Here is a 15,460-nt window from a genome sequence, read left to right on the forward strand (position 1 = left end):
TTTTAATATTTTCATTTGACTGCTACATGTCAGAGCAATATCGTCATTTCTCAACATAAGCAACTCTCTTGCTCATACATTTTCCTGCAATTATTGAGTGGAGCACAGACTGCACATCCCAATGAAACTCCAGGTTTGATTGCAGCAGGACTCTTGAATTCATGTATGCCTGGACATGTTGTGACCAGCCCACATGAAGCCCACCAGCTATGTATAATGTGATCACATCAATCTTGCTTTTGCTCTCTGCCAGCAACTACAGGAAAGTGAGAGATGTGGGGGCTGCTGAGCACTTGGAATATGTGGCTACTGATCTGTACTTGGCTTGGTAAGTCATAACATAAAGAATCTTTAAGAGAAAACCTGGGGACAACATTCATACTAGTACTAGAAGTGCTGGATTCAATACCTGCAACTAGAAAGGGGTAATTAAATTAAAGAGATAATATTGGGATGACTGTGTAAAGTTGCATGCATGTATCTGCCTTTCAGTCACCTGTTGACTTATGGTGGTCCCATGAATTTCATGGGGTTTTCTTAGGCAAGCAATACTCAGAGGTGGTTTTGCCAGAACCTTCCTCTGACATATAGCCTACAACACCTGATATTTGTTGAGGGTCTCCCATTCAAGAATTAACCCAAAGCAGGTTCTGCTTAGCTTTGAATATAAAAAGGGATCTGGTGTTTTTAGGGTAAAGTTACCTTTTATGTATTTTCAGTCTGTTCAATGTAACCCAAAGCATATGGCTCAGAAAGAATAGCTGGAGGCTGCTCCAGCCACAAGTGGGCTGGGACCATGGTGACCGCACGGCCTGTTCAAAAAGTGGGTTGCCGCCACAGTCCCAAACTCACAGGAATAGATTTAATCCGCTCATAAAAAAGTCTGGCTTGGCACGGTCTTGGGCAGCTTCTGGCCACTTTGGGGGCATGCATCATGTTAACACCGCCCCCCGAAGCATCCAGAAGCCACTTTATTTGGCCTTCAGGCCCATAGTGGTTTTTTTTTTGGGGGGGGGGGTTGCTTAGACTTTTGGTGGTAATTAGATCAAAAGTGGATTACTGATACATGTCCAACATGGGTCAGCCTTTGATGAATGCCCAGAAATTTCAACTGAAAAAATGCGGTTGTCTGGAAAGACCTGGAACACATGACTATTATTCTACCATCTTTACTTATTTCCATTTCACTTTGTGCACTCAATTAAAGTGCTGCATCACCTACTACTATATAGATCTATTTGCTCCATGGATTCATCTGTTGAGGTCCTGTTGTATATGCTACTCATTTCCAAGGCCCAGTTGCCAGAAATGTCCAAATGGCCCTTCAAACTTGCTGTGCACAGACTTTGGAATGACACACCTTAGAAAAACTGCCCCTTGTCATTCCAAACAAAAACTAAAAATCTATCAAATCCAAAGTATGGGTCTGTTGGATTTCTGACTCCTCTCTTTGCCATTTTGTCTGTTTCCTCACTTAGATTGGAATTTATTTTCTCAGTTCCTTGTATGAGGGTTTTTACACTTGTATTTTTTAATTTTTATTTTTGGTTTTTGGCTGACTGATTATTCTGTTTTCATTGTTGTTATATTCCAGCCATCTTGACTGCCTCATAATGAGACAGATGGCAGAAAACGCTTAAAGGAAATAGTTTAAATTTTGAACTTCAAATGGCTTACTCATAGTTAAAATGTTTATAGATTTCTATTATCTATAGTTGTAAAGTCCCAGAGAAAGAGATTGTAGATGCTGCCTTACCAAGGTACAAACCTGTAACAGGACTGTGAGGCTTTCCAATGACATGTCCAATACATTCATTCATCAGTGCCTGTAAACTCTGGAAAGCAAGGAATAACCATCATTGGAATACTAAATAATCACACTTTCAAGTGTTACATGCTATAGTTTTCCTAACTGATTGAAAGGAATAGCTGAGGGACACAAATTTAATCAAGGAGGGTGAATGTGGTGAACACAAAACACAACCTTCTTTCCCAGGTGGCATTGTCAATTCATCTCAAATGCAGCCTATAATGCTTTCTAACTAGAAATATAAAAGTGGCTGACATACCAAAAAGTCATCTTCTGGCAGAGCTGAAATAAATGCTGGCTCAATGGCTTGAAGGAAATCAAAACCCTGTGTTGCCCACCTGTAGAGCAGACAAATGTTATTCTTTAACCCCAAAGTTATTCTTTAATACTTATATAAGTCACTCTGTTACTGAAAGAAGCAATCTCTGTTGCTGCATTACACCAACACTTGCTTTTCTAAATATGCAAGTGTAAAACAAAACCTACTCAAGATTCTGTTCTCCGAAGCTCAATTTTTATGAATATTCATAAGATTATGCAACCCTAACACTCTTAAATTAGAGGGACTTCTTAAAAATCAAATGATCTGAACAGTTCCTGTTCCTCAGTCTAACTACCTCATAAGGTTTTTTCCCCGTGTGAAAATGAAAAAGAGATTGAAAAATACAAATGAAATTAGAAATAAGAATGTGAAGTCGAAGGCATTCATGGTTGGCATCCATAGTTTTTTGTGGGTTTTTCAGGCTATGTGGCCATGTTCTAGAAGAGATTATTCCTGAAGTTTCGCCAGGATCTGTGGCTGGCATCTTCAGAGAAAGATTCTCTGAATATGCCAGCCACAGATGCTGGTGAAACAACAGGAATAAACACTTCTAGAACATGGCCACATAGCCCAAAACCCCCACAAAAACTGTAGAAATAAGAATGATTTGAGATGTAATACTGAATTTTGACAAGGAAGATATGAGCTCAAATCATGATTTAATCATGAAGCTACTGTACTTGGCTGGCTTTTGTCATATCAATAAAAGTCAATTTCTTATATAACAAGGAGATTCACGATTTTAAGTACAAATGCATAGAGAATGCACAATATGGCAAGATACTTGCACACAGTTATGCCACTTTCCCCAGGATCAGTACACAAATAGTGATGTAACAAAACACATTATTTTATATTCAGGTCTGGTTAATCAAACACCATATCTGAGTTGGCATCCAGCCAAGATCGAATGAGCCCAAATGTTTAGAAACAAATGCTGCAAATGATTATGGGTACTTATTAATTAACATTTTAAAAAAATAATCTGCATATATCATATCCATAAGTCATTCAGTTTATGACAGCAAATATTCTTTCAAGTAGGTGCACAGCCAAATAATATATGGATCTTACCCTATTTTGGAAAATAGAATCCATAGTTCTGACTTCAGAGAATATCTCTTTTGCCAATAATTTAGTTTTCTGAGAAATATAGTATGTCTAACATGGAAGTTCTTGCCAAAGTCTGGCACACCATCAGACACAACAGTTATCTTTTCAAAATACAGTGGTACCTTGGGATACGAAATACCCAGGTTACGAAATTTTCGGGATACGAAAAAATCCCATTGAAAATCATTGTTCCGGGTTACGAATGTATTTTCGGGTTACGAAGAAAATTTTTGGTGCTTTTCGGCGCTTTTTCGCACGAAACGCGGCTTTTCCCCATTAGCGCCTATGGCAATTCGGCTTACGAAGGCTTTTCGGGTTACGAAAGCGGCCGCGGAACGAATTACTTTCGTAACCCGAGGCACCACTATAATGGCAAAAGGAAACGACACACACAAGAGAATGTCTTGCTGGGCAAGGACAACCAAAACTTTTAATCTTAACTAATTAATCTTACCCTTGACTCTTAACAGTTAGTCAGAGACCAGTGAATTCAAGAGGACTGACAGGAGCTTGTAAGTCAAGCAATAAGAGAGGATGATATTCTACACTGTGCTGATTACCGAACACAGCTGGCTTTACTCACACTGAGTGGCAATTCTATCCTTGTTTTCTTTTCATGCAAAATCCTGCTCTGAAAAATGATTAATTTGGACCTTCAAGTATCTTACATTTTACACACTTTATAAAATTAGTGCTATAAAAATACCACAAACAAGAAGAAGCAAAAATATGCCTGCTTAATCATTACCTTTGCTATGTATTTTATATGTATTATCTTACTAGACAGGCCCCTTCCCCACCACCACTCCCTTCTCCTTCTGTGTCGTGTCTTTTTAGATTGTAAGCCTGAGGGCAGGGAACCGTCCAATTAAAAAGATTGTATGTACAGCGCTGTGTAAATTTACAGCACTTTATAAATAAAGGTTAATAACAATAATAATAATAATACCTTGGTCTGGTGCCTCGCCCGCTCTCACATTTTGTAAGGACATAATTCATCCACTTCCTTGCAAAACTGATGTACTGGTCCCCAATTTTCTGTCTGAAATCTCCAGACATCAGGCGAATGACTTCTTTATGGTACTAAAATACATTAAGAATATCCTTCAAGGCTCTGAAATAAATGTTGCTATTTACAGCTGTTATTTGCAGCATCATTTTTATGCCTAAAAAGGTGATGTTTTGGTTTTAAAATTCTCAAACAGCTGAACTAAGAGCAGTAATATGTGCAACATAACTACAGTGAGACACCAGTAACAGAATAATAGAATATATCCATGTACCATCTGGCAAACCAAACCTATTGATATCTGCAGCAAAATGAAACTGTAGAGTCAGATAAAATCAACCCATGAAACTCAACAGAGTAAGCGTTCTCATCATGAGAAATGTATTTGTAAGCATTTTTGTTTTTACAAAATGGCAACAGTTGTATTGACTCTGTTCTCAACCAAGCAAGGCCATGCTTCATTTTTTCCAGAACTGCCTGAAAAGCAATGATCCAATCCACAGCCAATTAGGGGGAAAATATGACAATCTTGCCTAGATATAAGTTTTTCCCCTGAAATACAGGCGAGTTCTTCAGCAGCCTTCAACTATCAAAAATATGGCTCTTGAACCTACCTCAAAACCAAAGTTGTAACACTGAATCATGGCTTCCCGATAATATTGCTGCAAAGTAACGGATTCTGACTCATCAACCTCTGCATCAAATTCAGATGTGAACATGCGTTCCACTCTGTCAAGTGCACTGCTTATCTTATTACATAGCTGTAATGCATCACTCTGGAAAGTAGGGTAAAAAAAACCTCAGCTAGATATTACTTATGTAAAGAAGCATAATTCTACAGGAACATTAAAAACTGAAATAATAATAATAATAATAATAATAATAATAATAATAACAACAACAATAACAACAACAATAATAATAATAATTTATATTTTCCTGCCTCTCCCAGATGTATCGAGGCAGGATTATAGTCCGCTAAAACACATACATCAGTAATAAAATACATATAAAAATACATCAATAAAAATACAATTAACCTTAAAAGCTAACTCATTGTCAAGTGGTAATGTAGTAGATTCACAGAATGGTCTGAAGGTATCTCTTACATAAGGTCAGGTGGGTAAGCTCGCCGGAAGAGAGCCGTCTTAAGTGCCCTCTTAAACACCTCCAAGGAGGTAATAAGACGGATCTCTTCCGGAAGATCGTTCCACAATTTCGTAGCAGCTGCTGTGAAGGCTCTCTGGGAAGTTGATATAAATAAATAATAAATAAAATCTTTATTTATATTTCCCACCTCTCCCCATGGATCAAGGCGGGAGCACAACAGATAAAATCAGCATTATAATATATAGATTTTTGCAAACTCACAAATTCCTACAATATGTTAATTATAAAAACAGTATAAAAATTATCATTGCAATCTATGTGCACATCATCCATAGGAGGTAAACATAAACATTTTCAGGGTTCAATCATAGTAGATCAGGTGAGTAAGCCCGCCGGAAGAGATCCATCTTAAGTGTTTCTTAAAAGCATCTAGAGTGTTAATAAGACGGATCTCTTCTGGTAGGCCATTCCAGAGTCTGGGGGCAACAGCAGTAAATGCTTTGTCAAAAGTTGATCTTAATCTAACTTTTGGGTATTCCAATAATTTCTTTTCAGATATTCTGAGAGTGCGGGGAAGATTGTGTAGGGAGAGGCGTTCCCTCAAGTAACTCGGGCCCGAGCCATTTAGGGCTTTAAAGGTAATAACCAACACTTTATATTGGGCCCGGAAGCTAATCTGTAGCCAGTGCAGAGATTTTAATATCGGTGTAATATGCTTTGATCTAGATGTTCTTGTGAGCAATCTGGCTGCAGCATTTTGAGTCAGCTGAAGCTTCCAGACTTGGTATAAAGGTAGCCCCATGTAGAGTGCATTACAGAAATCTAAACGAGAAGTTACCAGCGCATGTACCACTGTTTCAAGGTCTCCCTGGATCAGGTAGGGACGCAGCTGGCGTATCAATTGTAGTTGGTACCAAGCACTCCTGGATATCACTTCCACCTGGGATGACAACTGTAGAGATGACTCCAGGGGTATGCCTAAACTGCGAACCTCGTCCTTCAGGGGAAGTGTGACCCCGTCAAGGACTGGATGACAAATTTCCTTCTCTGAGCCAGGGTTACCTATCACTAGTACCTCCGTTTTCTGTGGATTCAGTTTGAGTCTATTTTCCCTCATCCAGCCCATTACCGACTCAAGACAGGCATTCAGAGGAAAGATACCATCCTGGGTCACTGCTTCAGTTGGAGAAATAGAGAAATAAATTTGAGTGTCATCAGCGTACTGATATGAGCCTAGTTGGTTGATGTTCTAACACATTCTTCCCAGTTATTCTGAGAGTGCAGGGCGGATTGTATAGGTACTCTTTGCCAGTGGACAAATTACTAAATCTTGGGACAATTTACACTGCAGTCCTAGGTAAAATATTAAGTCTCATTTAATTCTGTGGTACTTACTTCTGAGCAGACACATACAGGACTGCACCATTAAAAATTAAAATGAATCATGGCTTCAGCTTTTTATGGAAAAAGTTCTTTCATCAGAAACACAATGAGGCATCTCTCAGCACACATGCCAGCATACTCTACCCATCCCCAAACAATCAATATGAAATTATAATCCATGTACAAAATATTTTCAGTTCTTTCATAAATCTGTTCCTAAAAATTTGTTCGAACTCTTAAATAATATGCAACACTGGCTAAACAATGACGAAGAGAATTATAATTGCAGCAATTATCATAATTTGCTAACATTGGCCTGTTACAAACGGGTAGGAAAGTACGCGCAGAGTGCATACTAGGGTTAGAAAGGGGCGGTGCTTCCGCACCCCCTAACCCAAGTGTGCGCTCTGCGCGCACAAAATGGCAGCGGCCATTCCACACAGCCGCCGCCATGAGGACATCACGACCGCGCCGCCTCTTTACGGGGCGGCACGGACGTGACGTCCTCGCTCCGCGCCAGGGTGCTTAGTGCACCCTTAGCGCGGAGCAGGAAGGAGCTCCGTTTCAGAGCTCTTTATTGTAATACAGCCCTTTTACAGAAAGGCATTTTCACAACTGTGACTTACTGTTACACTAGAACATTCTGATACAGGATTTCATATTTCAAAACTGACCAAGGGAATTATACCTCATCTGTCAAATTTTAAACTTAAGATGTCCTAAAACATACAAACAACCCAGGCAGCATTTTGCAAAGACACTCAACTTTTTGAAAATGAAAAGGCAAACCATATTTTTTTCTGATCTCTTTGTGAAAATAGCCCTCACCAACTGGCAGTATGTTCATAACATGTAACTTAGAATGATGAACAATGCAAAGGAAGATAAATCAGGAAGAGACATACCTTCAACTGCTGAAGAGCTTTAGCAATGACTGGCTGACTGGATGTTTGCTCCTGATGCAAAGAGACTAGCCCTTCAAGAACCTGTTGGAAAGCTTTTCTCTGGTTCACAAGATGAACAGGCTGCATGACTACAAGGAGTAGGTTGTCAACCTAGGAATACAAAGTTAACTTGTTGTTGTTGAAAAGTGGCTCCCAATGTTGTATCTGTGAATTCAGTAATGCCTATTTTGAAAGTTAAAGTACTCCCTTAATAACTGAAATATTTCAGTAGTACATCCCTGAAATGAACGATTTTATGGGAAATGTCCAATTATATGTTTGTATTTTCTAAGGATGTCTCTTTAAAACTCAGCATGATCAAGTGACAATTACATGTCTATCTTCTATACATGGCTTGCCCCACTACACTGGGGCTGCTAGTTGTGAAGAAAGAATCTCTGTATTAAGCACTTTTAAAGCCATTTTCATCTTCCCAAATATCAACAAGTCCATTAACCTATTGACAGCTTGACAGTGTTACATCTGCTGTTAAGGTTATGTAGTTCTATATGTTGTTTCTTGAGGAAATTAAAAGCCATTCACAGTTAAAGCTATTGAATAAAGAAACAACAGTATTGGTAATCTTCCCCTCTCTCTTGTTCAAACACACGATGAAAAAGTTGGAGTATTTGAGTTTTGTATGTGAGAGCAAGATATGATTACAAAAATGGTAAGAAAAGTACTGAAGACTGTGGATCATAGCCTCTAATCTGAGCTAAGAATAGATTGACAATTAGGCTTGATCTATTCCATGTGAGATCAGGAAAAAATGTCTTGTTTTTTGCAACAGAAGAATTTTACTAAAACTAAAGCCCCTGTATGGATGTCTAAGAACAGAAAGTCAAATTGTCAAGTACCCAAGAATCTATACTAATAATATTTCTAATAAAATTTATTCATGAAATACAGCCTCTCTTAACCTTTGGGGTCTATAAATAGTTATCACTCAGGAGAACTTCCAAATATTAAGGAAACTATTTACCGGCATGCTTCTCAGTGTGTCAATAGTTTCCACCTGAGGGACTATTTTAATAGGCTGTCCTTCCCAAGTGCTCCAGCTGTCATCACCTTCATGATCTTTTTCAGTGTACTTTGTCATAAGTAAAAATGGTTCACTTGCAACTTCATCGGAGTCCTTTGAACAGTCTTTTCCAGCAGCTGTATTAAGCAACTGCAAGATAACAGATTTTTCCCCAACAAGACTATCCGGCACAAAAATCTGTAAGTTTTCAAGTCCAGGGATCTGTACCTGAAGAACAAACCAATATGATCCCAGTTATTAAAGCTGGAGCTGCATCAAATTTTCAAAGTAAGAAGGGGAGGGGGGGATTTTCAAGGAAAGCTATGTAATATCAACGGGGAAAATACTTCTCTGTCTCATTTTTTTTCTGTGTCACTTAATGATCTCAGCCAATCAAGGAACACATAATGAGCAAGACTACACAGTGATGAAGGCCAACCAAAGAGTACGCCTCTTACCAATGTGAGTGGGGAAGAAAGCATTCCCACATTGCTGAGGCAACCATACAACTCTTTCCTTTTTACCATCCCTGAACTAAGAGACAGGAACATCTCCCAAGTGTCTCAACAACAAGGGGACATATTTCCTGCCTGAATAAACAATTAAAAAGACAGCAATGCAACACCTTGCCAGTGTGGAAATGCATTCTCTACTTCTTTTTTCTCATCACAATGGATGAATACCTCTGCATAACAGGCTTGAAGTCTTCTCTCTGTCTTGCCAAGTGGTTTGCTATGTGCAGGGTATCTTTCTTGGTATGAGCATTCATGTGAACATCAAACTGCAATCTGCAGTAATATGCCAAAATACAGGTATAGCATTTCCACTTCAGTGCCCTTTTGATCATGTACTTAGTATTCAAACATGCACAAATCCACAATTCATATATTTGGCTCAACTCCCCATTTAACACATTTTGGCTAAAACCTGGTACACATTTACTCTGGCATAAGCCTCAGTGAATACTACTTTTGAATCAACATTATGGTTACATTGAAAACCATTAAAGCGCCTAGGATGATTTTACCTTCATGTGCTGTTGTGCTTTCAGGGCACTGAGAAACTCTCTCACAGAGGCTGATAATGTGAATTCTGCTGCTATTTCAAGATCCTAGGAATAGGAAAAGTACACTTATTATCAAATCGAATTGTTATGTGTCCCAAGGCCACTGCATGTGATTGTTATTTTAAAATGCACCCATGTCCACTTTTTACCTTTCTTAACCTCTTCGCAAAGCCAAGAGCTTTGGACGCTCTCTCTCTAGCTTCATGAAATAGCTCTTTCAGTGCTCGGCTGGTTTCTATAACAGACCTCCTATAAAAAGAAACGGAAATCAGTCATTCTGACACACCTTCAGCCATGTACTAAAAAAAGATATTATTTTTTAAAACAAAAACTAGATAAAACCTGGCATCTTAAGATGACATATTTCAGTTTTAGAGGTTGAGGCTGAATGCAAAACATAATTTTTTAAAAAATGCATAAAATTTTTCACATGCCCTTGACTACTATTAAGGTTAAAATACATAAACATGAATTTTTAGCTGTACTTTTTTTTAAAAAAAAATAGCTGGCATCTTACTACGTAGATTGTACAAGATCTTACAAGATTGTAAGACAGATTTAGAATCTTTTGGGATTCACATTTATAGTCTTTCTGAACTTAGAGAATTTCTGAAATTTTACAGAATGGGGTGTTGGAAAGTGACATCTGCAGTGCTCTCCCAGTCATTGGGCACATGGAGAGAAACAATAGTCCTAGTGGTCTTCTCAGGTGCCTGCTCTCAAATGTGCCCTGTGACCAGGAGAACGATGTAGACATCATTTCCCAGTGTCCTGATCTGCAGCACCTCAAAAACCCTTCAGCTGTCATGCTACCTAGCTGAAAAGGCAGGTTTTGATGGGTGGCATCAACAAACATAGCTACAATAACAGAGCTTCTGTCAGCTAGAGAGGAATTGAAGGAGCACAAGACAGAAAATATGAAAACCCAAGAGTACCTGATTTCGTCTGAAGCAGCACTGTCATCAGCACTAGCCCAAAACTCAGCACAACTCACTTGTAAGCCAGCATCCAGAAAGATTCCTGTTGATTTTAGCAGCACACCCGCAATGTCACTGAAATAAAATTAAATTGTCATTCCTGCAAACATTACAATGGTTATGAAACAAAATTTCCGAAGTACTCAAGTTTACAGGGACACTGATATTAAAGTATTAAAATATAAGAGAAGAGGAAAGTAGTTCAGACAAAGGCCCTGTACAGAACAGAGTGAAAAGCTGGCCTAGGGTGGAGTCTGAGCATCATGTCCAGATGACGCATACTCTGACTCCGCCCCCAGGGCGTCATGATGCTTCTCCAGCGCTGAGTCCATACGATGCAGTACCGAAGGAGCACCATACAGCTGCACTGCCGTGGCTTTGGCTCCCTTTTGAGAGTGCAAAAAGGAGCTGCTTTTAAAAGGCTGGATTGGGGCCGCGGAGTGAGGTTGCCGTGGCCCCGATCCTGCTAGGAAAGGGTCGCGGTCTGTTGCACCCCAGAGAAAAGCTCTTTGAATTCTTATCATTTTTCTTACTTTTTGTTTAAAAAAAGATGAACAGAATGATATCAGAAAGAAGAGTATATTTAATATGTAGAAAGAATAAGAACGTTTTAAAAAGAATAAAAACTACCAGAAAAATCATTTCTCAAGAGCAAGCATTTCTCAAAAATAACATTTTCCTCATCATTTCTTCTTCCCCATTCTGAAAAAAAATCATTGATTTTCTCTCTTTTATTTAAATGGGTTTGCCTGTAAAGCTCAAATCAAACATGCAGGCCTGTACCAGGGCACTGGCCCGGGACCCCTAGCCAAAAGGGGTCCCAAACGGCGGTGTGCCAAGATGACACCCGCGGTGCACAGTAGGACTAGGGAGTGTGCGAATGCTCCGCCTTACTGAGACCTACTTTCTGCCCCAGGGCCCCTAAAGGCTAGCTATGGGCCTGTAAACATGTCTGATGCAAACACATCTGATGGAAATGGCAACCATGCTCATCAGTACAAAAAAGCCCAATATTTTTGCATAATTATTTTAAACACACTGGCACAAAGCTATAAGCAACTCTCTTACAAAATGCATTGAGCATATGTACAATAGTATGAAATCATGGGCACAAAATATCTCTTACACACACATGCCAGGAGTCAAATGTTCCACAGATCTGCATTACACCAGGAATTTCCTCTTTCATTACTGAACAAAAACTCCAAGGTGTGGGGACTACAACCAAGAAACATGCTTTCAGAAATATGTTCATGATTCTTTACATCTGTGCTAAACAAGGTTCAGCTTTCCAGATGTAGTTAAGCTACTACTTAAACGAGTTCTTACACTGGTTAGGATTGATATGCAGTCAAACAATTTCTAAAAGGCTTCACATCAACTAACTCCTTTTACATGAAGGGAAATATTTGGCCACAATAGCATGGCAAGACTAATCTGATCTTCATCTGGCACTGCTTTACTCTTATACAGGAAAAGCAAATATCTGAGGAACTATAAGGTTTGACATGAAAACATCAGTTTTGCCAGGCAAAATGTGTGCCGCATGTTAGTTCTGCAACTGTTCCCATCCAAAGAAAAAAGATCAGCATGACAGGAGACAATAGTAACTGTGGCTAAATTTAATTTCTGCTAGCCAAACATACATTAAAACTCAGATCAACTTTTTTACTTTGTCAAAACAGAAAATTGGGAGAAGCACGAGTAACCTTGTACTTGGGAGGGCTTCCATTAAAAAAGGAGGAGAACTTTTTTTTTGAACAGTGGATTCAAAATTTCCAGAAATTTTAATTTCTAAATACTGGAAACTATAATTTCATGTTTAAAATACTGGAATTTCGTAGAAACAAATATTTTTGAAAGGTATTATATTTCCTATTAATTGCATTTAATTTTGAGATAAACAGGCAAGAGAATCAGAATAACAGTGAGTTCTACCAGAACAGTTTTCCAGCTTGAGCTTCACCTCCTCGTATATAAGGAGTAATTTCTTTGGTGAAATTCCATTCTTCTTCCAAGAGATTTTTTAAACTATGAGATGCTTGAGGTAACTGCTGTAACATTTGGATCCAGCTTCGCATATAATCAAAATAAACCTTGAAATAGGAGGAAAAGCAAATTAGACAATAGCTTCAAAGTGTGCTCATGAACTCAAAGAAGTGCTACAGTAAAAACACAGCCTACACATAATATGTTGATGACTTTATGAAACGGAACATGGCTTACATTCTTCCTTATCCTCTCTCTAAGCAAGACCTGTTTATCAGTTTTGCATGCACGCATGTTTATTTATTTATTTATTTATACATACATACATACCCGCTCTTCAGCCTAGGCTATCAGAGCAGTTTACATTTTTTTTAAAAATTAGATATTTCCCTGCCCTCAGGCTTACAATCTAAAAAAATAAAACACAAAAGGAGAAGGGAATGGCAGTGGGGAAGGGAAAAAGTCCAGCAGATCTTCTCTCCCTCTGATGCCTGAACCACGGCACATGGACTGGAGGGAGGGCCCTTCTTCTTTATATGATAGTTCTTGTGGAACAGAATTGCAACGATTGGGGAGGGGGTTTAAGCCAATCACCAGTGAGATTTCAGATGAAAGGGCCCTCATCCAATTTTGGCTCATAAAAATAAAGTTCATTCATGTGCAGGATTCATGTGCAGGATAGATATAAATCTGATCTCCAGCCATGACATGATCAGCAGCTTCAAAATCTGCCAATCATAAATCAGAGAGAAAGGCACCTCACAATATTAATAGCTTCTCTGTGCCTACCATGTATGACTGTATACGTAAAGGTGCCCCAATCCTAATGCACATACTGTGACGCTGCTTTACTTCAAGAGGTTTTCTACAAGCAGATCTTAATAATATGTATTTAGAAGCCTCTCTGAATTCAGCAGAACTCAGTCTTTAGTAATTATTCCTGAGGAGCTGAATTACAGAACTGTGGAAAGTCATCTCAGCTCCTCAGGCATAATTACTAAGGACTGAGTTCTACTGAAGTCAGAGGGACTTCTAAATGTATATTATTAAGGTCTGGCTAAAATAATACAGATTCTATGAATAAACGAGAGCCAAGAATTTTGTTGATCCATCCAGTAATCCATCCTTTAAAATGGAACCTTTTCATTTTTAAGTTCATAACAGAAACTTACCATTTACTCATGAAGGTTAGAAATTGTTTAAAAATGTAGATTAAAGGAATGCAAGTAAGTAACTTGCAACTAAATGTAGGGAGTGTATTCCTAGTTGCAATACAACTTCCCCTTGAATAGAGCTAGAGCAAGCCTATGAGCTTCTCAGCATCTCCCAAACACAAATTTATAACTAACCCCCCCCCCAAATCTTACCTTCATTTTCTCTCTGTTTTCTACATTACATCATCAATATTGCATAGACCATGGGAGTACAGGGCCATGTTGGACCCATTTTTTAAAAAAATGTATCAGTTTCTGTCTTAAGGTGTAAGGCTTATTCTATATAACAATGAAAATGATAAACATTATATATAATGTGCCTTACACCTTCAAAGTGCAATACCAATAGCCTTTGCCTGTAGATTTTACTATGTAACTAACATGACACAAAAGGAAAAAGAAAAGAGAGTAGAAGAGAAAAGCAAGCACTGAAGCATTTGTAGCTTCATTGGATGCTGGATGTTGTTTCATTTGGGAGACAGAGGGAAATAGGCTCCAACTGGTCTTTGGTCTCCTGATAAGTGGCAGAGACCACAGTGTGTCTTCCTACAGTTCTGTAGCTTCTAGTAATCTGAGAGATTGGCTTAGAGTATTCTTTCCAGTAAGGGGAGGAGAAGAAATGCATTTTTCTTCTGTAGCTTATAGATGGGACCAGGCTGATGTATACATCATTATGTTCTCCCTGAAAGAAAGACAGGCAGCTTCCTGTAGCCTTTGGTATTCCATCTGGTAGCACAGATTACAGCATGCTATACAAGTTAATATAATATTACGTGTCCAGAGATATATTCTAAATATGTAGAAAGCACCACCTTATTTTGGGATGGTCCTTCTTTTGTAAAATGATTAAGAGGCTCCAGCTCACATTTCTTTATTTAATACACTTATATCCCACTCTTCTTCCAAAATGGGATGCAAGGCGGCTTAACATGGGATCCCCAATGATAAAATAAAAATATGGCTTTTCAAGCGAGAGAAGCTTGTCACTATTAAAAATAAAATAAAAACCATCAGAGAATTTGAAGTCAGATGGACAAGCATATAGGCTTGAGCCAGTAGACGTTATAAAAAAATTGCTACGTACCATTAACATCTTATGTAGATCTTCCTCAAAAGAATCAATGTTGCAGTTGTTCTTCTGTAAATCATCTAATACCTCACGTAGCATAAACTGATAATATTGCTTCATTAGCAGGCCACCCTTCAAGACCTCTTTACACTCGCGCACTAACTGCAAGGGAAGGATCCATAAATAATGATCAATCTGACATTTTCACATTTATAATTATAACATTTCTCTAGATAATCTAATAGTTTATCTTTGACATTAACACTTGGCCATTTCTGATATAAGAAAATCAAGCAAAATAAAATCTGTAGTTGCAAAGTAGCTAGTTGCCAACAGTACATTTCTTTAGTCTTTAAGTTTGCCAAATATTTTTCAATCCTTTTTTCATTCATCTTCAAAATGATTTTACTCTAAAGAATGCTACACAGGCTAG

General features: G+C 38.4%; 1 protein-coding gene across 6 annotated transcripts in view; it reads right to left on the minus strand.

Annotated features, from left to right (window-relative positions):
• The window catches only part of MAP3K4 (mitogen-activated protein kinase kinase kinase 4), a 73,079-nt gene that overhangs the window by 20,257 nt on the left and 37,362 nt on the right, over positions 1-15,460 (minus strand). For 4 of the 6 annotated variants that reach the window (XM_042465003.1, XM_042465011.1, XM_042465027.1 and 1 more), the window contains exons 5-15: positions 15,043-15,189; positions 12,694-12,851; positions 10,714-10,830; positions 9,928-10,027; positions 9,740-9,823; positions 8,674-8,940; positions 7,653-7,802; positions 4,869-5,030; positions 4,195-4,328; positions 2,070-2,148; positions 1,769-1,835 (exon numbers count right to left, since the gene is read on the minus strand). In XM_042465003.1, coding sequence (XP_042320937.1) covers positions 1,769-1,835; positions 2,070-2,148; positions 4,195-4,328; positions 4,869-5,030; positions 7,653-7,802; positions 8,674-8,940; positions 9,740-9,823; positions 9,928-10,027; positions 10,714-10,830; positions 12,694-12,851; positions 15,043-15,189 — 1,465 coding nt within the window. Of the gene's footprint in view, positions 1-1,756; positions 1,836-2,069; positions 2,149-4,194; positions 4,329-4,868; positions 5,031-7,652; positions 7,803-8,673; positions 8,941-9,739; positions 9,824-9,927; positions 10,028-10,713; positions 10,831-12,693; positions 12,852-15,042; positions 15,190-15,460 lie in introns of all 6 variants that reach the window. The other 2 variants (XM_042465020.1, XM_042465035.1) reach the window with 1 other exon arrangement.

The sequence above is a fragment of the Sceloporus undulatus genome, chromosome 1 (assembly GCF_019175285.1).
Source record: "Sceloporus undulatus isolate JIND9_A2432 ecotype Alabama chromosome 1, SceUnd_v1.1, whole genome shotgun sequence".
NCBI classification, from domain to species: Eukaryota; Metazoa; Chordata; class Lepidosauria; order Squamata; family Phrynosomatidae; genus Sceloporus; species Sceloporus undulatus.